The following is an 18,027-nucleotide window of genomic DNA, read 5'->3' as shown; positions in this document are numbered from 1 at the left end:
CAGCTCCTTGTGACTCTGGGCAAGTCACTTAACCCTCCACTGCCCCAGGTATAAATAAGTACCCTGTATACAATATGTAAGCCGCATTGAGCCTGCCATGAGTGAGAGAGCGCGGGGTACAAATGTAACAAAAATAAAAATAAACCTCCTCAGTGGGTGATTCTGGTAACGGATGCCAGTCTGCTGGGCTGGGGAGCTCAGTGTCTTGGGTGGTCTGCGCAGGGGTGGTGGTCGACGGAGGAAGCTCAGTGGTCTATCAACCGGTTGGAGATGAGGGCGATTCGGCTAGCTCTGTTGGCGTTTCGCTCGTGTGGTCAGAAAGGTGATAAGAGTCATGTCCGACAACGCGACAGCGGTAGCGTATGTCAACCGGCAGGGCGGCACAGTCCGCGATTGGCAATCGAGACGACTTTGTTCATGAGTTGGGCGGAAAGGCATCTAGTGCAGATTTCGGTGGCGCATGTGGCCAGGGTGAACAACGTGAACGCGGTTTTTCTAAGCAGACACATGTTGGACCCCAGAGAATGGTCTCTGCACCGGTCGGTGTTCGACCAGATAGTTCTAAAGTGGGGAATGCCAGTAGTGGATCTCATGGCGTCGGCACAGAATGCTCAGATTCCTCTGTATTTCAGTCGGCGTCGGGATCCGCGAGCGGAAGGGATCAATGCGTTGGTCCTTCCGTGGCCCCAGCGGGTATTGCTGTACGTGTTTCCCCCGTGGCCCTTGATAGGTCGAGTCCTACAGAGGGTAGAATGTCATGCGGGTCCAGTGGTGTTGGTGGCTCCGAATAGGCCGCGTCGGCCGTGGTTCGGGGATCTGATGCGCTTGTTAGAAGGCAAGCCTCTGTGGCTGGGGGGCTCGGTGCTATTGTGTCAGGGTACAATTGTCATGCCTGTTCTGGATCGGTTCTCTCTTACGGTGTGGCCCTCGAGAGGGAACGGTTGAGAAGGAAAGGGTTTTCCCCTCGGGTGATTCAGACGATGCTGCAGTCTCGTAAACGTTCGATGTCTTTGGCCTATGTGCGTGTGTGGCGCATATTTGAAGATTGGTGTGGGGACCGGGCGTGTGTCCCTTCGACAGCTTCTGTGTCGTGCATTTTAGATTTCTTGCAGGATGGTTTTGAGAAGAGCCTTTCATTGTCATCTTTGAAGGTGCAGCTGGCTGCTTTGGCGTGTTTTCGGGGTAAGGTACAGGGCAGGTCGGTTGCGTTTTCCCCGGATGTGGTCCGTTTTTTGAGTGGGGGGGGGGGGGTGAAGTTGCTTCGTCCTCCTCAGCGGCCAGTAGTTCCTCAGTGGGATCTTAATATCGTTCTTGACTCTTTGGCAGGTTCTCCTTTTGAGCCCTTGGAGTCTTGTTCGATAAAAGACCTTACTATGAAGGTGGTCTTTTTGGTAGCTATATCGTCAGCTCGCCGGATTTCGGAACTTCAGGCTCTTTTATGTAGGCCTCCGTTTCTGTGGTTTTCTAAGGAAAAGGTTTCGCTGCATCCAGTGCCTTCATTTTTGCCTAAGGTGGTATCCTCCTTTCATGTCAATCAGGTGATTTTGTTGCCGGTCTTGGGGGACCAGACGGGGTATGCTTCTCAGCGTCGTTTGGCGAAATTGGATGTGCGCAGAGTGTTGAAGGTTTACTTGCGCAGGTCGGAGGAATTCAGATCTTCGGACAGGTTATTTGTCCTTCATGTGGGGCCCAAGAAGGGAGCGGCTGCTTCTAAGGCATCTATAGCTCGGTGGTTGAAGGATGCCATCTCTTCGGCTTACATATTGCATGGCCGTACGGTGCCGGTGGGGCTCAAGGCACATTCCACTTGGGTGATGGCCGCTTCTTGGGCAGAGAGTAGTTTTGTTCCACCGGTGGACATTTGTAGAGCAGCGGTGTGGTCCTCCCTGCATTCTTTTGTCAAACATTACAGAGTGGATGTACAGGCAAGGGAGGATGCAAATTTTGGAGCTGCAGTCCTGTCCTCTGGGCTTCGCAAGTTCCACCCTTAGATGTGTTTACTACTTTGGTACGTCCCAAGCGTCTTGAATGGTCTGGAGGATTGCTGAGGAAGGTGAAATTAGGCCTTACCTGCTAATTTTCTTTCCTCTAGATCCTCCAGACCGTTCAAGAGCCCACCCAGTGTATCGGACAGTTCAGTATGATAATTTCTTTAGACTTCAGTTGCTGATATTTCTAGTAGCTCCTGTGATTTGGGTCCTGGAGTTTTACTAAGGGCAGTTTGTGGTACCGTTTGTGCCCATCTGCAGTTGAATTCCCCCTTCTTAAGGAGAGGAGATCTGAGTGTGGATTCAGTGGTTTTGTTTAGGTGGAGGTGTTTTGTTTTACTGGTTAGTAGAAGGTCTGTACAGGCTACTTGTATAAGAAGTTTTGGTGTTCTCCGGTCTGGAGGATCTAGTGGAAAGAAAATTAGCAGGTAAGGCCTAATTTCACCTTCTGTCAAGGAGCTTGCCACTCAAGTACACAATGGGGCACTCCTTCCCTCTGCTATTGACTTGACCAAGTACAGCCCCAATGCTATATGTTGAGGCATCAGTCTGTACCACAAATGTTTGTTGGTAATCAAGTGTAACTAATATGAGAGCTGTAGCTAATGCAGTCTTTAATGCTTGGAAGGCCGCTTCACTCTCTGGTGACCAGGTAATAATTTGGGGCAGTATCGTTTTTTGTCAAGTCAGTTAGGGGCTTGGCTATAATGAAGCACAAACTTTCTGTAATACCCTGCTGTCCCAAGGAAGGTCAATACTTGCTTTTGTGGTTTGGAGAGTGGGCCAGTTTTGTATAGCTTCCACCTTAGCCGGTTCAGCCTTTAGCTGCCCATCTCCCACTCTGTGTCTTAAATAATTGCACTTCTGCCATTCCCATCTGACATTTGCTGGGCTTGATGGTCAGGCGGGCCTCCCTGATTCGGTCTAATACCTTACTTAAATGGATCAGGTGGTGAAATGGAAGGATTTTAAATATTGCTTTTCAACTCTGTCTGAGTGACTGACAGTGCACTCTGGGTCTAAAAGTAATTTTTTTTTATAATCATTGTTTATGTGAAAATGGTTTGGTATGTGTGGGAAAGTGAGGCATGTCTCTCTGACTTGAGATAAGACTTCTGGCCAATGTTTTGTTTACCTGAACAGGGAACATGTAAACACATTCCTAAGCACATTTTGTAATTTTCCTTAGCTCTGAAAATGAGTTCTAAGCCTAATTAATGAAAAGGGAAGCCACTTTGCAGCAAATTGGTAGCTCACCTGTGAGTAAACTTACGTACTGCGCAGGGACTGCCTCCTGGTCTAGAGACTCCTGGCTTCATTGAAAAGGGGCTCCCCCAGCTGATGAAAAAGCGTGGTTATTTTTATTTATTTATTGCATTTGTAATCCCACATTTTCCCACCTCTTTGCGGGCTCAGTGTGGCTTACAATAAGATATGAATAATGGAAATACATTTGTTACAACTTGGTTATGGGTTACATTGTACAAGTTATGCGAGACCATCGAAGTATCGTTAGGAATTTAACAATGGGACATCAACATAGAAACATTGGGAGGAGACAATGGGAAGCTTAAAGGGCAGTATTAAGACACAAAGACATATGGTGTACATATTTCTGTGAGTAAGTGTATGAGTGATGTGGAATTACGGGGGATGAGGGTCAGAAGTGGATGTATGATGCATTGATGAACAGTGAGTGTGGACTCTATGTGTTTTGGCTCTTTCCGTAAATTGTTTCGAACAGATGGGTCTTCAATTGTTTGCGGAAGGAAGCTTGTTCATAAATTGTTCTTAAGTTGCGCTGCAGTGTATTCCAAAGCTGCGTGCTCATGTGAGAAAAGGTTGGCGCATGTAGCGTCTTGTATTTCACGCCCTTGCAATTAGGGAAGTGGAGGTTGAGGTATGTTCGGGATGATCTTTTAGCATTTCTGGGTGGTAGGTCTATCAACTCGGACATGTAGGCTGGGGCTTCACCGTGAATGATCTTGTGGACTAATGTGCATACCTTAAAAGTGACGCGTTCCTTAAGTGGAAGCCAGTGTAGTTTCTCTCGTAGTGGTGTTGCCCTTTCATATTTTGGTTTTCCGAAGATGAGTCTGGCTGCTGTATTCTGGGCTGTTTGAAGTTTCCTCAGTATTTGCTCTTTGCAGCCTGCGTATAGTGAGTTGCAGTAATCCAGATGGCTGAGGACGAGGGATTGCACTAGGTTGCGAAAGACGAATCTTGGGAAGAATGGTTTTATCCTTTTCAATTTCCACATGCAGTAGAACATCTTCTTGTGTTGTTTGCGTGGGTTTCGAGTTATAGTTATAGTTATGGGTTATAGTGATGCCTGACCAGTGATGTATGTGTGTGTGTATATATATATATATATTGTATTATATGTCTTTATTATTGCTTTTCTTTTAATCATTGTGTATCTTAGACAATAATGACTTATACACTCTCCATTTAAAGTGAACCTCTAATAAAAGTTTCATTTACCTAATACGAATCCAAAAGAATCTGCACTAATTTCTGAAGCAGTCTGTGTTAGTGATTGAGCAGGCAGGCTGTGCCAGCAGAGCAAAACAGCTGTTGGGGAATCTGCCAGTACCCTGGCTAAGGTCCATTGTAGTTAGGTACTGGGCCCCAGCTAAGTGGTCTAGCAACTTGTCCATCCGGGGCATCAGATAGGCGTCAGATACAGTACATTCATAAAGCCTTCTGTAATCCATGCAGAAGCAGGTTTTGCCATCTCTCTTAGGAACAAGAAGTACAGGAGAAGCCCAGGGACTGTGAGACTTCTTTATAACACCTAGGGCTAGCATAGTAACATAGTTAATGACGGCAGAAAAAGACCTGCACGGTCCATCCTGTCTGCCCAACAAGATAAACTCATATGTGCTACTTTTTGTGTATACCTTACCTTGATTTGTACCTGTCCTTTTCAGGGCACAGACCGTGTAAGTCTGCCCAGCACTGTCCCTGCCTCCCACCACCGGCTCTGGCACAGACTGTATAAGTCTGCCCAGCACTATCCCCCCCTCCCGCCACCGGCTCTGCCACCCAATCTCGGCTAAGCTCCTTAGGATCCATTCCTTCTGAACAGGATTCCTTTATGTTTATCCCACGCGTGTTTGAATTCTGTTACCGTTTTCATCTCCACCTCCCGCGGGAGGGCATTCCAAGCATCCACTACTCTCTCCGTGAAAAAATACTTCCTGACATTTTTCTTGAGTCTGCCCCCCTTCAATCTCATTTCATGTCCTCATCATCACCTCCTGCTTCATGTGCTTCTTCACATCAGCAGATGTTCGATAGGCACTCAGTTTTAGTGGTGTATGGTCACCAGTGTCTGTATTGTGATTAGGCAGAGGAGTAATTCCTGGTTTAGTAGAAAACACATCAGCATACTTTTTCAATACTGCTTCCAGCTTCTGCTTGAATGGAGGTTAATTGCTCTCCCTCTACAGCTTGTTGTGCAGATCACTCTATTAATGTCTCTGCTAAGAGGTCAGTTATGGGTTCACTATCCTGACACTCTTCTGGTAGGCTGCACATAGCTAACACCATAGCTGTGCGATCTAAATAGGCCTTTAATATATTTACATGAAAGATTCTGTCTTGAGAGTCCGTAGATATAACATAGTTTGTATCATTCAGGTGCCATATGACATTGAAAGGTCCTGTCCAGATGGTATGAAGTTTATTCTGATGTACTGGGACTAAAGCAAGTACCTGCTGGCCCTCATGAAACACTCTTTTTTGGGCTTTACGATCATACCAGGTCTTTTGCTTAGTTTGGGCTGCCTGCAAGTTATATATGACAAAGCCCACAAGGTCTTCTAATTTCTGGCGCGTACTGATTACATAGTCAATTACAGGGGTATCAGAGGTGTCTTTTCCCAGTGTTCTCTTGGTCAAGGAGCCCTTATGGACCATGACTTACTGCTGAATAGACTACAGAAAATAAGAATTACTGATAAGGTGAGGTCCTGGTTTCAGTCTTATCTGTCCAGTTATTCTTATTGTGTACTACTACTACTACTACTTAACATTTCTAGTGCTACTAGGGTTACGCAGCGCTGTACAATTTAACAAAGAGAGACATTCCCTGTTCAAAGAGCTTACAATCTAATAGACAAGTGAACGGTCGGTCCGATAGGGGCAGTCAAATTGGGGCAGTCTGGATTCACTGAACGGTAAGGGTTAGGTGCCGAACGCAGCATTGAAGAGGTGGGCTTTAAGCAAAGACTTGAAGACGGGCAGGGAGGGGGCTTGGCGTAAGGGCTCAGGAAGGTTGTTCCAAGCATAGGGTGAGGCGAGGCAGAATGAGCGGAGCCTGGAGTTGGCGGTGGTGGAGAAGGGTACTGAGAGGAGGGATTTATTCTGTGAACGGAGGTTACGGACGGGAACGTAAGGGGAGATGAGGGTAGAAAGATAGTGAGGGGCAGCAGACTGAGTGCATTTGTAGGTAAGAAGGAGAAGCTTGAATTGAATGCGGTATCTGATCGGAAGCCAGTGAAGTGACTTGAGGAGAGGGGTGATATGAGTATATCGGTTCTGGCGGAATATGAGACATGCAGCAGAGTTCTGGACAGATTGAAGGGGGGATAGATGGCTAAGTGGGAGGCCGGTGAGGAGTAAGTTGCAGTAGTCCAGGCGAGAGGTAATGAGAGCGTGGACAAGAGTTCGGGTACCTTGGTACAATGTATTCTCAGACTCATTCCCACTTACATCTTGGCCCCTACCCTTTCTGATATTTTTCTGGTCTCTTTTGGCAGCTATTATTGCTTTTTTGGGTTTGATCCCTGATTTTCACGCTGACAACATCCAGCTCTTGGCACCGATTGACTCTACTTGTGCTTCTGAAATTGTTGAATTAGATTCTCATTTTCAATTAATTACTGGGTGACTCAATGTAATAGGATGCAATTGAATATTGCTAAGACTGAGGCAGTGTGTTCATGTATTACTAAAGGGAGTATGTTTGAAATCCAGTACTTTGAGCTTTGTGTGCACTCTGTTTTAGCTCTTTTATCAAACCACTAGTAAAAAAAACCCCGTTTCTGATGCAAATGAAACGGGGGCTAGCAAGGTTTTCTTCAGAGTGTGCATGTGGGACTGTGTGTGTCCCTGCCCTCTGCCCTCTCTCCCTCCCCCCCCCCCCCCCCCCCCGAGTCCAGTCCTTCAGTGTTGTTTCCTGCTGTTCTGTGTTTTTGTTACAGAGAGAGTGAGGGCATCTCTCTCCCCTCCCCCCTCTGAGTCCTTCACTGTTTCCTGGGATTTCGTGCTGTGCTGTTTTCCTTCACTCATGGGGAAACCGGATATCTCTGGCGCTTCACACTTCCGGCTGGAGGCTTCAGTGGTGCCTTTTATATATATAGATATTGTATTATGATCGCTGTTTCCCAAGTGAGCATCCACTCGAATGTTACGCATTTTTTCCATTTGTGAGCCCTAGATTCAGCGACACCTCTTCCCTCATGGGTTCTATTACTATTGACTTCTATGTCTCTGTTGTATTCTGTTCTACCGGCCTCGTAACAATTGGACTGCTTGTCAGGCAGATTTCATGGACTTTCTCTCTACTTCCTGCACCAACTATTCCAACCTTCTTGTACTGGGCGACTTGAACCTCCATTTAGAAAATCGCCACTCTCCCAGTGCTTGTCAGTGCCTGAGTTTCCTCACCCTCCTGGATCTCCATCATCCTGATCTGCAACCGACACACCTTAAAGGCCATACCCTCAATCTCTTTGCCTACAAGCTCCTAAATGCCTCGGTCCTCTGTGTAGGGGTCATTCTGGACCTCCATTTGACTCTTGAGCTCCAAGTTTTGTCTGTAACGAAGCGTATGTTTCTTTCCATGCGATCCCTCAAGCGAATCAAGCAGTTCCTACCATTTGACCTGTTCAGGACACTAATCCATTCTCTCATCTTGAGCCACTTTGACTACTGCAATGGAATTTATACTGGTTGCAAAGAACACGCCCTTAAGAAACTTCAGACTGTGCAGAACACGGCGGCACAATTGCTTTTTGGCAAATCGCGGTTTGAGGCAGCAAAACCTCTTCGTGAGAAGCTCCACTGGCTCCCAATCAAAGAGCGTATTGAATTCAAAGTCTGTGCTCTCGCTCACAAGATTGTCTATGGGGACGCTGCAGCCTATATGGTTAGTCTAATTGACCTCCCGCTCAAGAATTCCGAGAAGTTGTGCCTGGATTGGCCGCTGTCGTGGACAGGATGCTGGGCTCGATGGACCCTTGGTCTTTTCCCAGTATGGCATTACTTATGTACTTATGTACCTATCTCAATCTCCACTTTCCTAACTGCAGGAACTTAAGATATAAGCTGCTCTTTGCCTCTTCGTTCAGCTTCACATGCCCCCGTTTCTGGAACGCTCTACCATCAATGTTAAGAGACAGCTGATCACAATCTGTTCAAGAAATCTCTAAAGACCTACCTGTGTGTTCGATCTTACTCCGCTCCTGCCTGATCTTCTGCATTCCCTCATTCCTCTCCCCTCTCTTCCCCTCATCTTCTCTTTACTCTGTTTGCACCATAATTATTATATTGTACTTTTCCTAAACATTGTAAGCCACATAGAGCCTGCCATGGTGGGATTATGTGGGATATAAATGTTCACAATAAATAAATTTGTCTGAGCAGAGCACTTTGTGGATGCATGTCAATCTCTCTACTTTGATTCTGCATATAGGACAATCCAATCCATATCTGGCAAGTTAAAATCTCTTAGAAACAGCACTTCCCTTTTCATTCCCAGCTTTTGGGTATCTACAATTACCTTTTGTCCAGCATTTCCATTTGTGATGGAAGTGTGTAGACAACATGTGTGTGGAGAGAGGTTCCATCTTTTCTTTCCAAGATGATCCATATCACTTCCTCTTTCCCCCAGTCATTTTAATATTCTTTTCCGCATACACCATCACTTCACCCACTTTTTTTGAACCTCCCTGTCCTTCCTGAAAAGATTATAGCTTGATACAGTTGTGTCCCCATGTCCAAGTCTGCCTCACGCATCAAGGCTTGCAAATCCTGAACTTATTACTTAAGATTGTGAAGGTTGTGCTCATCACTTTCCAGCTATATCTGGAGTAGAGGAGGAGCCTGGTAAATGGAAGACATTTATCATCTCAGCAAATGAGATTAGGATATATCCAGCTTTTAAACAAGCCTAACAGTTTGTGCAGTGGCCTGAGAACCAGGGGAACTGGGTTCAATTCCCATTGCAGCTACTTGTGACTCTGGGCAAGTCATTTAATCCTCTGTTGCCCCAGATAACAAAATAACTACCTGTATATAATATATAAACCACTTTGATTTATATCAAATCCCATTTCCCACCTCTCCCCTTTTTATTGGTGCTCTCATCTTCTGTATAGTTTTTGCCTAGTCTGTCTTTCCACTTGCAGATGAGTGAGTAGCTAAGATGGTTTTTTGTATTAACTTTATCTTCCCAATTTCGCCCATATTCATACCAGACTTCTCCCTTGATTGCACCTATTTTCACTGCACATATTTTTAGATATGATCCAATTTATGAAAGGCTTTATACTTGAATGACTCAGCACTTTATTCATGGTAAAGGTTTATAGAATTACACTCATAATGGCATTTGATATTTTTTCTTCTCACGGTGCTGAACTTATAACCGCTTTCAGTATTGATCTACCTTTTGTCTACTCCTAGGTACTCTCTGTTCAGTATCATTTTATGTACTAATCTTTATTGGCATTAGTTGCCAGGGCCAGCCTAACCATTGGACCAGGTGAGGCACCAGTAATAAAGAGCCCCAAAATCTCCAGCCTCTGATGTTACTAATGTTTCTCTTCCCCCTCCCCACGGGTCTAGTGTCTCTCCCCTTCTCTCTCCCCCACCCAACACCCCTCTTTCCTGCAGCTCTGGCATCACTCTCTCCTTTTTCTTCACCCTTCTGCAGTCCTGTAAATCTGCAAGATGCTGGAAGCAGCAGCTTGAAGTCAGGCTACCTTCGGCCAGGCCCTGAGTCTTTTCTCTGCCACATGCCACCCACAGGAAATTGCATCAGAAGAGGTGGGATGCAACAGAGAAAAGACCCAGGGCTTGACCAAAAGCAACCCATCTTCAGGTTACTGCTGCTGCTAGCAACTCACAGTTTACTGAACTCTTGGGGGGGGGGGGTGAAGAGAGGAGAAGGAGTGATGCTGGACCCAGGGAGAGGTCTGTGGATGGGGAGGGGAGAGAGATTGGGCTGGGGGATAGGGAGAGATGCTGTACTGAAGGAGAGAGAGAGAGATGCCAGACCTGGGGGGGAGGGTGCCAATACAAGCTAGTTCAAGACACCACAGTCCCTTGAGTTGACCCTGTTAGTTGCTATGTGCATTGCAAGTTCATTTTCAAATAAAAATTTAGGGGATGCTACTGAGAGATGGGTGATGGACAGCAGAAATGGTAAAATATTTACTTCCGTGATTTAAGAGAAGCGCAAAATCTACTTTCTTTGTAATTGTTGCTAATGTTTGTCCTGTATAACCACCTTGTTTCCAGGTGATGCTTACTAAGAATCTTGATGTATCCCGCAGCCTTGTGAATGGAGCCCGAGGAGTTGTGGTTGGATTTGAACCTGAAGGCAAAGGCAAGTAACCTTTTTTTTTTTTTGGGGGGGGGGTAGGGCGGAAGTGTCAGTGTTTTTGTTTAGCTGTAGAATGCCTTTACTAACTCCTTCCAGAGGGTGGCAGGAGATAAAATGGAACTTCAACTACGTGAATGGAATTGGCTCCCGGTAGCCTTTCCATCCTCTAAATGGAATTTACTCAGATGATGGAAAGGTAAGTACCTTAAAGATTGGTACTGGGGTTGATTCTATTTAATATATTCATGAATAATTTGGGGATGGGTTAGATAAGGAGGGTTATTTTTGTTTAAGAGGTGCATGTAGAGAATGTTAGGTATTGTGGATGCATAATAGTGAAACCCCTTCATTTTATGACTCATTATGTGCAGTAGTATTTAAAAGGGGAGAGGGAGGGTCATCAGAGTACAGACCTTTCTTCCCCCTTAGGAGGGGATGATTGATAGGTTTCTTATACCTGTTCACGCTTAGATGCCTTAGACTAGTGGGTTAATTACAGCTGTGGGGAAGAGTGGGAGGGGGGGAGGAGGGAGACCTACAAGGAAACCTTGAAGACGAAACACAATGCTTGTTGTTGGTAAATTTTGGTTGGTGATTACCATTGATGCATGTTGAGACCATTTTGATGGGGTATTTGATATATCTTATATATCCAATCAGAATCTCAATCCATACATATACACAGATGACGTCACGATCTACACCCCATTCAAACATGATCTAAAGGAAATCATCAACGACATCAACAACAGCTTCCAAATAATGCACTCATGGGCGGATGCATTTCAATTGAAACTTAATGCAGAAAAAACACAATGTCTCATACTTACTTCACAACATAACACAAGTAAATTCACCACTATAAACACACCTAACTTTTCCCTACCCATGTCACACCCTGAAAATTCTCGGAGTTACCATCAATCAAAATCTTACACTTGAAAGTCACGTGAAGAATACAACAAAAAAGGTGTTCCACTCAATGTGGAAACTCAAAAGAGTGAAACCGTTCTTCCCGAGGGCCATTTTTTGCAACCTGGTACAATCAATGGTGCTAAGTCACCTTGACTACTGCAATGCACTGTATGCCGGCTGCAAAGAACAAATCATCAAGACACTCCAGACAGCCCAGAACACTGCAGCCAGACTCGTATTTAGAAAAACAAAATATGAAAGTGCAAAACCCCTTAGAGAAAAGCTACATTGGTTGCCACTTAAGGGACGCATCATGTTCAAGATCTGCACATTAGTCCATAAAATCATTCACGGAGACGCGCCAGCCTACATGCTAGACCTTGTTGACTTACCACCCAGGAATGCTATATAGTCAGCCCGCACATTCCTTAACTTACACTTACCAAGCTGTAAAAAACTGAAATACAGACTAACACACGCGTCCAGCTTTTCATACATGGTCACACAGATGTGGAATTCACTACCACGTAACTTAAAAACAGTCTACGAACTAACAAACTTTTGTAAATCCCTGAAGACATATCTCTTCAACAAAGCATATGACATATGATGTAACCACAACATCTCCATTTTGATTGATTTCTTTCTAGGCCTGTATGCTTAATCTTATCTTGTCAACCTACTCTCTATGTAACTTCTATTCTGGCATGGTGAATGCCATAACGGAGCATTGTAAGCCACATTGAGCCTGCAAATAGGTGGGAAAATGTGGGATACAAATGCAACAAATAAGTAAATAAAAAAAATCTTCAATAAAATTGTTGAATATGAAAAATTATTATCATAGTGGGTAGAGGGTGGGGGGTAGTTAATATTAAAAGATTGATGACTGTTGTATGTATGTTTTGATATTGGAATTTCTGTTATTCATTGCTGGATATGTTCATATTGATTTGTCGTCAATAAAAATTGTTGAAACATAATATATTCATGAATGACATTGCTGAAGGGTTAGAACAAAAGTTTGCCTTTTTGTGGATGACCAAGATTTGAAACAGGGGGAGTGGAAAACACGAGAAGAGATCTACAAAATTTAGAAGAATGGTCTAATGTTTGGCAGTTAAAATTTAAGAAAAGTGATGCACTTGGGGTGTAGAAATCTGAAAGACTATTATGCACTAGGGGGCGAGAGACTGACATGCACAGATCAGGAGGGGAGACCTTGGGGTACATAAGTACATAAGTACATAAGTAGTGCCATACTGGGAAAGACCAAAGGTCCATCTAGCCCAGCATCCTGTCACCGACAGTGGCCAATCCAGGTCAAGGGCACCTGGCACGCTCCCCAAACGTAAAAACATTCCAGACAAGTTATACCTAAAATGCGGAATTTTTCCAAGTCCATTTAATAGCGGTCTATGGACTTGTCCTTTAGGAATCTATCTAACCCCTTTTTAAACTCCGTCAAGCTAACCGCCCGTACCACGTTCTCCGGCAATGAATTCCAGAGTCTAATTACACGTTGGGTGAAGAAAAATTTTCTCGGATTCGTTTTAAATTTACCACACTGTAGCTTCAACTCATGCCCTCTAGTCCTAGTATTTTTGGATAGCGTGAACAGTCGCTTCACATCCACCCGATCCATTCCACTCATTATTTATACACTTCTATCATATCTCCCCTCAGCCGTCTCTTCTCCAAGCTGAAAAGCCCTAGCCTTCTCAGCCTCTCTTCATAGGAAAGTCGTCCCATCCCCACTATCATTTTCGTCGCCCTTCGCTGTACCTTTTCCAATTCTACTATATCTTTTTTGAGATACGGAGACCAGTACTGAACACAATACTCCAGGTGCGGTCGCACCATGGAGCGATACAACGGCATTATAACATCCGCACACCTGGACTCCATACCCTTCCTAATAACACCCAACATTCTATTCGCTTTCCTAGCCGCAGCAGCACACTGAGCAGAAGGTTTCAGCGTATCATCGACGACGACACCCAGATCCCTTTCTTGATCCGTAACTCCTAACGTGGAACCTTGCAAGACGTAGCTATAATTCGGGTTCCTCTTACCCACATGCATCACTTTGCACTTGTCAACATTGAACTTCATCTGCCACTTGCACGCCCATTCTCCCAGTCTCGCAAGGTCCTCCTGTAATCGTTCACATTCCTCCTGCGACTTGACGACCCTGAATAATTTTGTGTCATCGGCGAATTTAATTACCTCACTAGTTATTCCCATCTCTAGGTCATTTATAAATACATTAAAAAGCAACGGACCCAGCACAGACCCCTGCGGGACCCCACTAACTACCCTCCTCCACTGAGAATACTGGCCACGCAATCCTACTCTCTGCTTCCTATCTTTCAACCAGTTCTTAATCCATAATAATACCCTACCTCCGATTCCATGACTCTGCAATTTCTTCAGGAGTCTTTCGTGCGGCACTTTGTCAAACGCCTTCTGAAAATCCAGATATACAATATCAACCGGCTCCCCATTGTCCACATGTTTGCTTACCCCCTCAAAAAAATGCATTAGATTGGTGAGGCAAGACTTCCCTTCACTAAATCCGTGCTGACTTTGTCTCATCAGTCCATGTTTTTGTATATGCTCTGCAATTTTATTCTTAATAATAGCCTCCACCATCTTGCCCGGCACCGATGTCAGACTCACCGGTCTATAATTTCCCGGATCTCCTCTGGAACCTTTCTTAAAAATCGGAGTAACATTGGCTACCCTCCAGTCTTCCGGTATTACACTCGATTTTAGGGACAGATTGCATATTTCTAACAGTAGTGTCCTGAGGATCTCAAGGTGGCAAGCAATGTGACAAGGTAGTGGTTGTAGCCAGAAGAATGCTAGGCTGCAAAGAGGCATAAACTGCAGAAGAAAGGACGTGGTGAGGCCCCCCTTGGAGTATTGTGTTCAGTTATGGAGGCTGTATCTTTCCAAGGACATAAAGACTTAACAAAAGAAGAACTCAACAAAAATGGTAAAGGGTTTGTACCAAAAGACATATGAGAAGAGACTGGAGCTATGTAGGAAATCTTTACTTGAATTTTCATCTGTTTACTATCTCCCCTCACCTCCCACCTTTGGGGGTGGTGAGTCAAGAGACTACTGAAGAATCTTTGATCTTGTCTGGTAGTTTGAATATTTAGAATGATGCTATTGATGGAACAAGAAGAGCTCAACATACTTCTGCCTTTGCTGATCTCACCTGCCCTCCCTTCTTTCCACACCTACCCTTTCCAAGCATAATGCAGTAAGACCAGGGCCGCCGAGAGACTGGGCCAGGCCCGGGACAAGGCCATACCCGGGCCCCCCCCCCCCCTGAGGTCGCCGCCACTCCCCCTCCACCGGGCCGAGCCCCTGCATTGAAATCACAGCGCCTCTCACCTCCATGTGAAAGCGCTGCAGGCAGCAGCAGATCGCCTCCCTCCTTCGGGCCTCCTTCCCTCCCTGTGTCCCGCTCTCTTCTGACATAACTTCCGTGAGAGCGGGACACAGAGAGGGAAGGAAGCCCGAAGGGAGGCGATCTGCTGCTGCCTGCAGTGCTTTCACATAGAGGTGAGAGGCGCTGTGATTTCAATGCAGGGGGCCCGGCCCAGTGGCAGACAGTCAACGACGGACAGGGCCAGTCTTAGCAACTGTAAGGAGCTGTGCAGACCAGTTCGCTGGGGCCCACCCACCCCATCCAGCCCCGCTCCAGTATACCCAAAATGACAAAAAACAAATTAGCATACAGATTCTGCATGCAGCACAATACCAGAAAAACAGAACATTGCTATACATTGCAAAATAAGACAGCAGATGTAAATTCTCAAATTGGACATATTCCAAACATTAAAGTGAAATAAAATGATTTTTTTCTACCTTTGTTGTCTTGTGACTGTTTTTCAGATCATGTTGGTCCCAGTCTCTGATTCTGCTGCTCTCTTTCTGCTCCCTTAACTCCACTTTCAGAGTTTCCTTTCCATTTATTTCTTTACTTTCCTCCTTTCTTCTTCATTTCTTGCCCTACATCCATAGGTAAAAGCTGGGTCCTCCGCGGACTTGACTGGAAGAGGTATAGAGTGGATCCAGCTTTTGCCTATTTTCTCCAGTCATGTGCAGTTTTTCTCCTCTTTTCCCTTTCCCTCATCTCCATCAGGATGCATCTCCTTCCTCTCTCTCCTCCATCCATGTCCAGCATTTATTCTGTCTCTCCTCCCCGCCATCCATGTTCGTCTCATGTCCTCTCTTCCCTCCCCTCCATCTATATCCAGCATTTCAACTCTCCCCTCTCCTCCATCTGTAGCCAGAATTTCTCCTCTCCCCTCCATCCATGTGCATCTCCTTCCTGTCTTCCCTCTCTCCCATCCATGTCCAGCAATTCTCCTCTGCCCTCCCCTCCCATCTATGTCCAGTGATTCTCCTTTGCCCCATCTTCCCCTCTCATTCACATCCAGTGATTTTCCTCTGTCCCCTGCCCTCTCCTCCATCCATGTGCATCTCCTTCCTGTCTTCCCTCTCTCCCATCCATGTCCAGCAATTCTCCTCTGCCCTCCCCTCCCATCTATGTCCAGTGATTCTCCTTTGCCCCATCCTCCCCTCTCATTCACATCCAGTGATTTTCCTCTGTCCCCTGCCCTCTCCTCCATCCATGTGCATCTCCTTCCTGTCTTCCCTCTCTCCCATCCATGTCCAGCAATTCTCCTCTGCCCTCCCCTCCCATCTATGTCCAGTGATTCTCCTTTGCCCCATCCTCCCCTCTCATTCACATCCAGTGATTTTCCTCTGTCCCCTGCCCTCTCCTCTCTCTCCCCTCCATCCATGTGCATCTCCTTCCTGTCTTCCCTCACTTCCATCCATGTCCAGCATTTCTCCTACCCTCCCCATCATCCATAGCAACTATCCTCTCTCCCCTGCCCTCCCTACCCATCCCCTTTGCTCCCTGTCCTCCCTTCCCCTTCATGTCCAATGACTCGCCCCAGGCCCCAACTTACCCCCCCCTTTTCACCCCCCCCCCCCTCCGAGTTTCAGTTCCCAGCCCCAGCTGTGCCATCAGTTTTCCACCACAGCCCTCCTCTCCTTACAGCCGCCCTGCATTTAAAAAGTTGCAGCGGCGGCGAAAACGCAGGCTCGTCTCTCCTTTAAGCCCTTTCCCTTCTCTCTCAGCGTGCACTGTGCCGCCTTCGCGGAAGCGGGAAATTACATCAGTGCACGCTAAAGAGAAGGGGAAGGGCTTAAAGGAGAGACGAGCCGTCGAGCCTGCGTTTTCGCCGCCGCTGCAACTTTTTAAATGCAGGGCGGCTGGAACTTGGAAAGAAGCTGAGACGCCAACGATGTGGCAGGGAGCGACAGGAAGTGCCGCGGGGCCCCTGGAGGCGCGAGGCCCTGTGCGACCGCTCCTGACGACGGAGGGCGGGTGGGACTTCAGGCGCCGGGCCCCCCTGGAGGCCCGGGCCCGGGGAATTTTGTCCCCCCTGTCCCCCCCTCTCGGCGGCCCTGCCCTCCCCATCATCCATAGCAACTATCCTCTCTCCCCTGCCCTCCCTACCCATCCCCTTTGCTCCCTGTCCTCCCTTCCCCTTCATGTCCAATGACTCGCCCCAGGCCCCAACTTACCCCCCCCCTTTTCACCCCCCCCCCTCCGAGTTTCAGTTCCCAGCCCCAGCTGTGCCATCAGTTTTCCACCACAGCCCTCCTCTCCTTACAGCCGCCCTGCATTTAAAAAGTTGCAGCGGCGGCGAAAACGCAGGCTCGTCTCTCCTTTAAGCCCTTTCCCTTCTCTCTCAGCGTGCACTGTGCCGCCTTCGCGGAAGCGGGAAATTACATCAGTGCACGCTAAAGAGAAGGGGAAGGGCTTAAAGGAGAGACGAGCCGTCGAGCCTGCGTTTTCGCCGCCGCTGCAACTTTTTAAATGCAGGGCGGCTGGAACTTGGAAAGAAGCTGAGACGCCAACGATGTGGCAGGGAGCGACAGGAAGTGCCGCGGGGCCCCTGGAGGCGCGAGGCCCTGTGCGACCGCTCCTGACGACGGAGGGCGGGTGGGACTTCAGGCGCCGGGCCCCCCTGGAGGCCCGGGCCCGGGGAATTTTGTCCCCCCTGTCCCCCCCTCTCGGCGGCCCTGAGTAAGACTAGATTGTCAGATCTAAGGTGCACAGACTCTCTCTCTTTCTTTTACACTTCTTTAGAGTGCTGTACCACCCAATCACACTTTGAAATGCTGAAGTACCATAACATCTATTCTGATTTCTCTTTAAGGTGAGATCCATTTAAGAGCATGGAGCATGGAGTGGAGTAGTAGCCTAGTGGTTAGTGCAGCGGACTTTGATCCTGGGAAATTGGGTTCGATTCCCAGTGCAGCTCCTTGTGACTGTGGGCAAGTCACTTAACCCTCCATTGCCCCAGGTACAAAATAATTCTCCGAGGACAAGCAAGCTGCTTGTTCTCACGACTGGGTTGACTTCCGTGGCAGCCCCCACCAACCGGAACAAAACTTCGCGGGCGGTCC

General features: G+C 46.8%; 1 protein-coding gene across 1 annotated transcript in view; it reads left to right on the top strand.

Moving 5' to 3' along the window:
* The window catches only part of LOC115471749 (ATP-dependent DNA helicase PIF1-like), a 233,774-nt gene that overhangs the window by 151,443 nt on the left and 64,304 nt on the right, over positions 1 to 18,027 (top strand). Inside the window, exon 10 of the mRNA XM_030205562.1 lies at positions 10,521 to 10,608. Coding sequence (XP_030061422.1) covers positions 10,521 to 10,608 — 88 coding nt within the window. The remainder of the gene's footprint in view (positions 1 to 10,520; positions 10,609 to 18,027) is intronic.

This window comes from Microcaecilia unicolor, chromosome 6 (assembly GCF_901765095.1).
Source record: "Microcaecilia unicolor chromosome 6, aMicUni1.1, whole genome shotgun sequence".
Lineage (NCBI taxonomy): Eukaryota > Metazoa > Chordata > Amphibia > Gymnophiona > Siphonopidae > Microcaecilia > Microcaecilia unicolor.
Note: the sequence above shows the minus strand (reverse complement) of the source record. Positions and strands in the feature narration are given on the sequence as shown.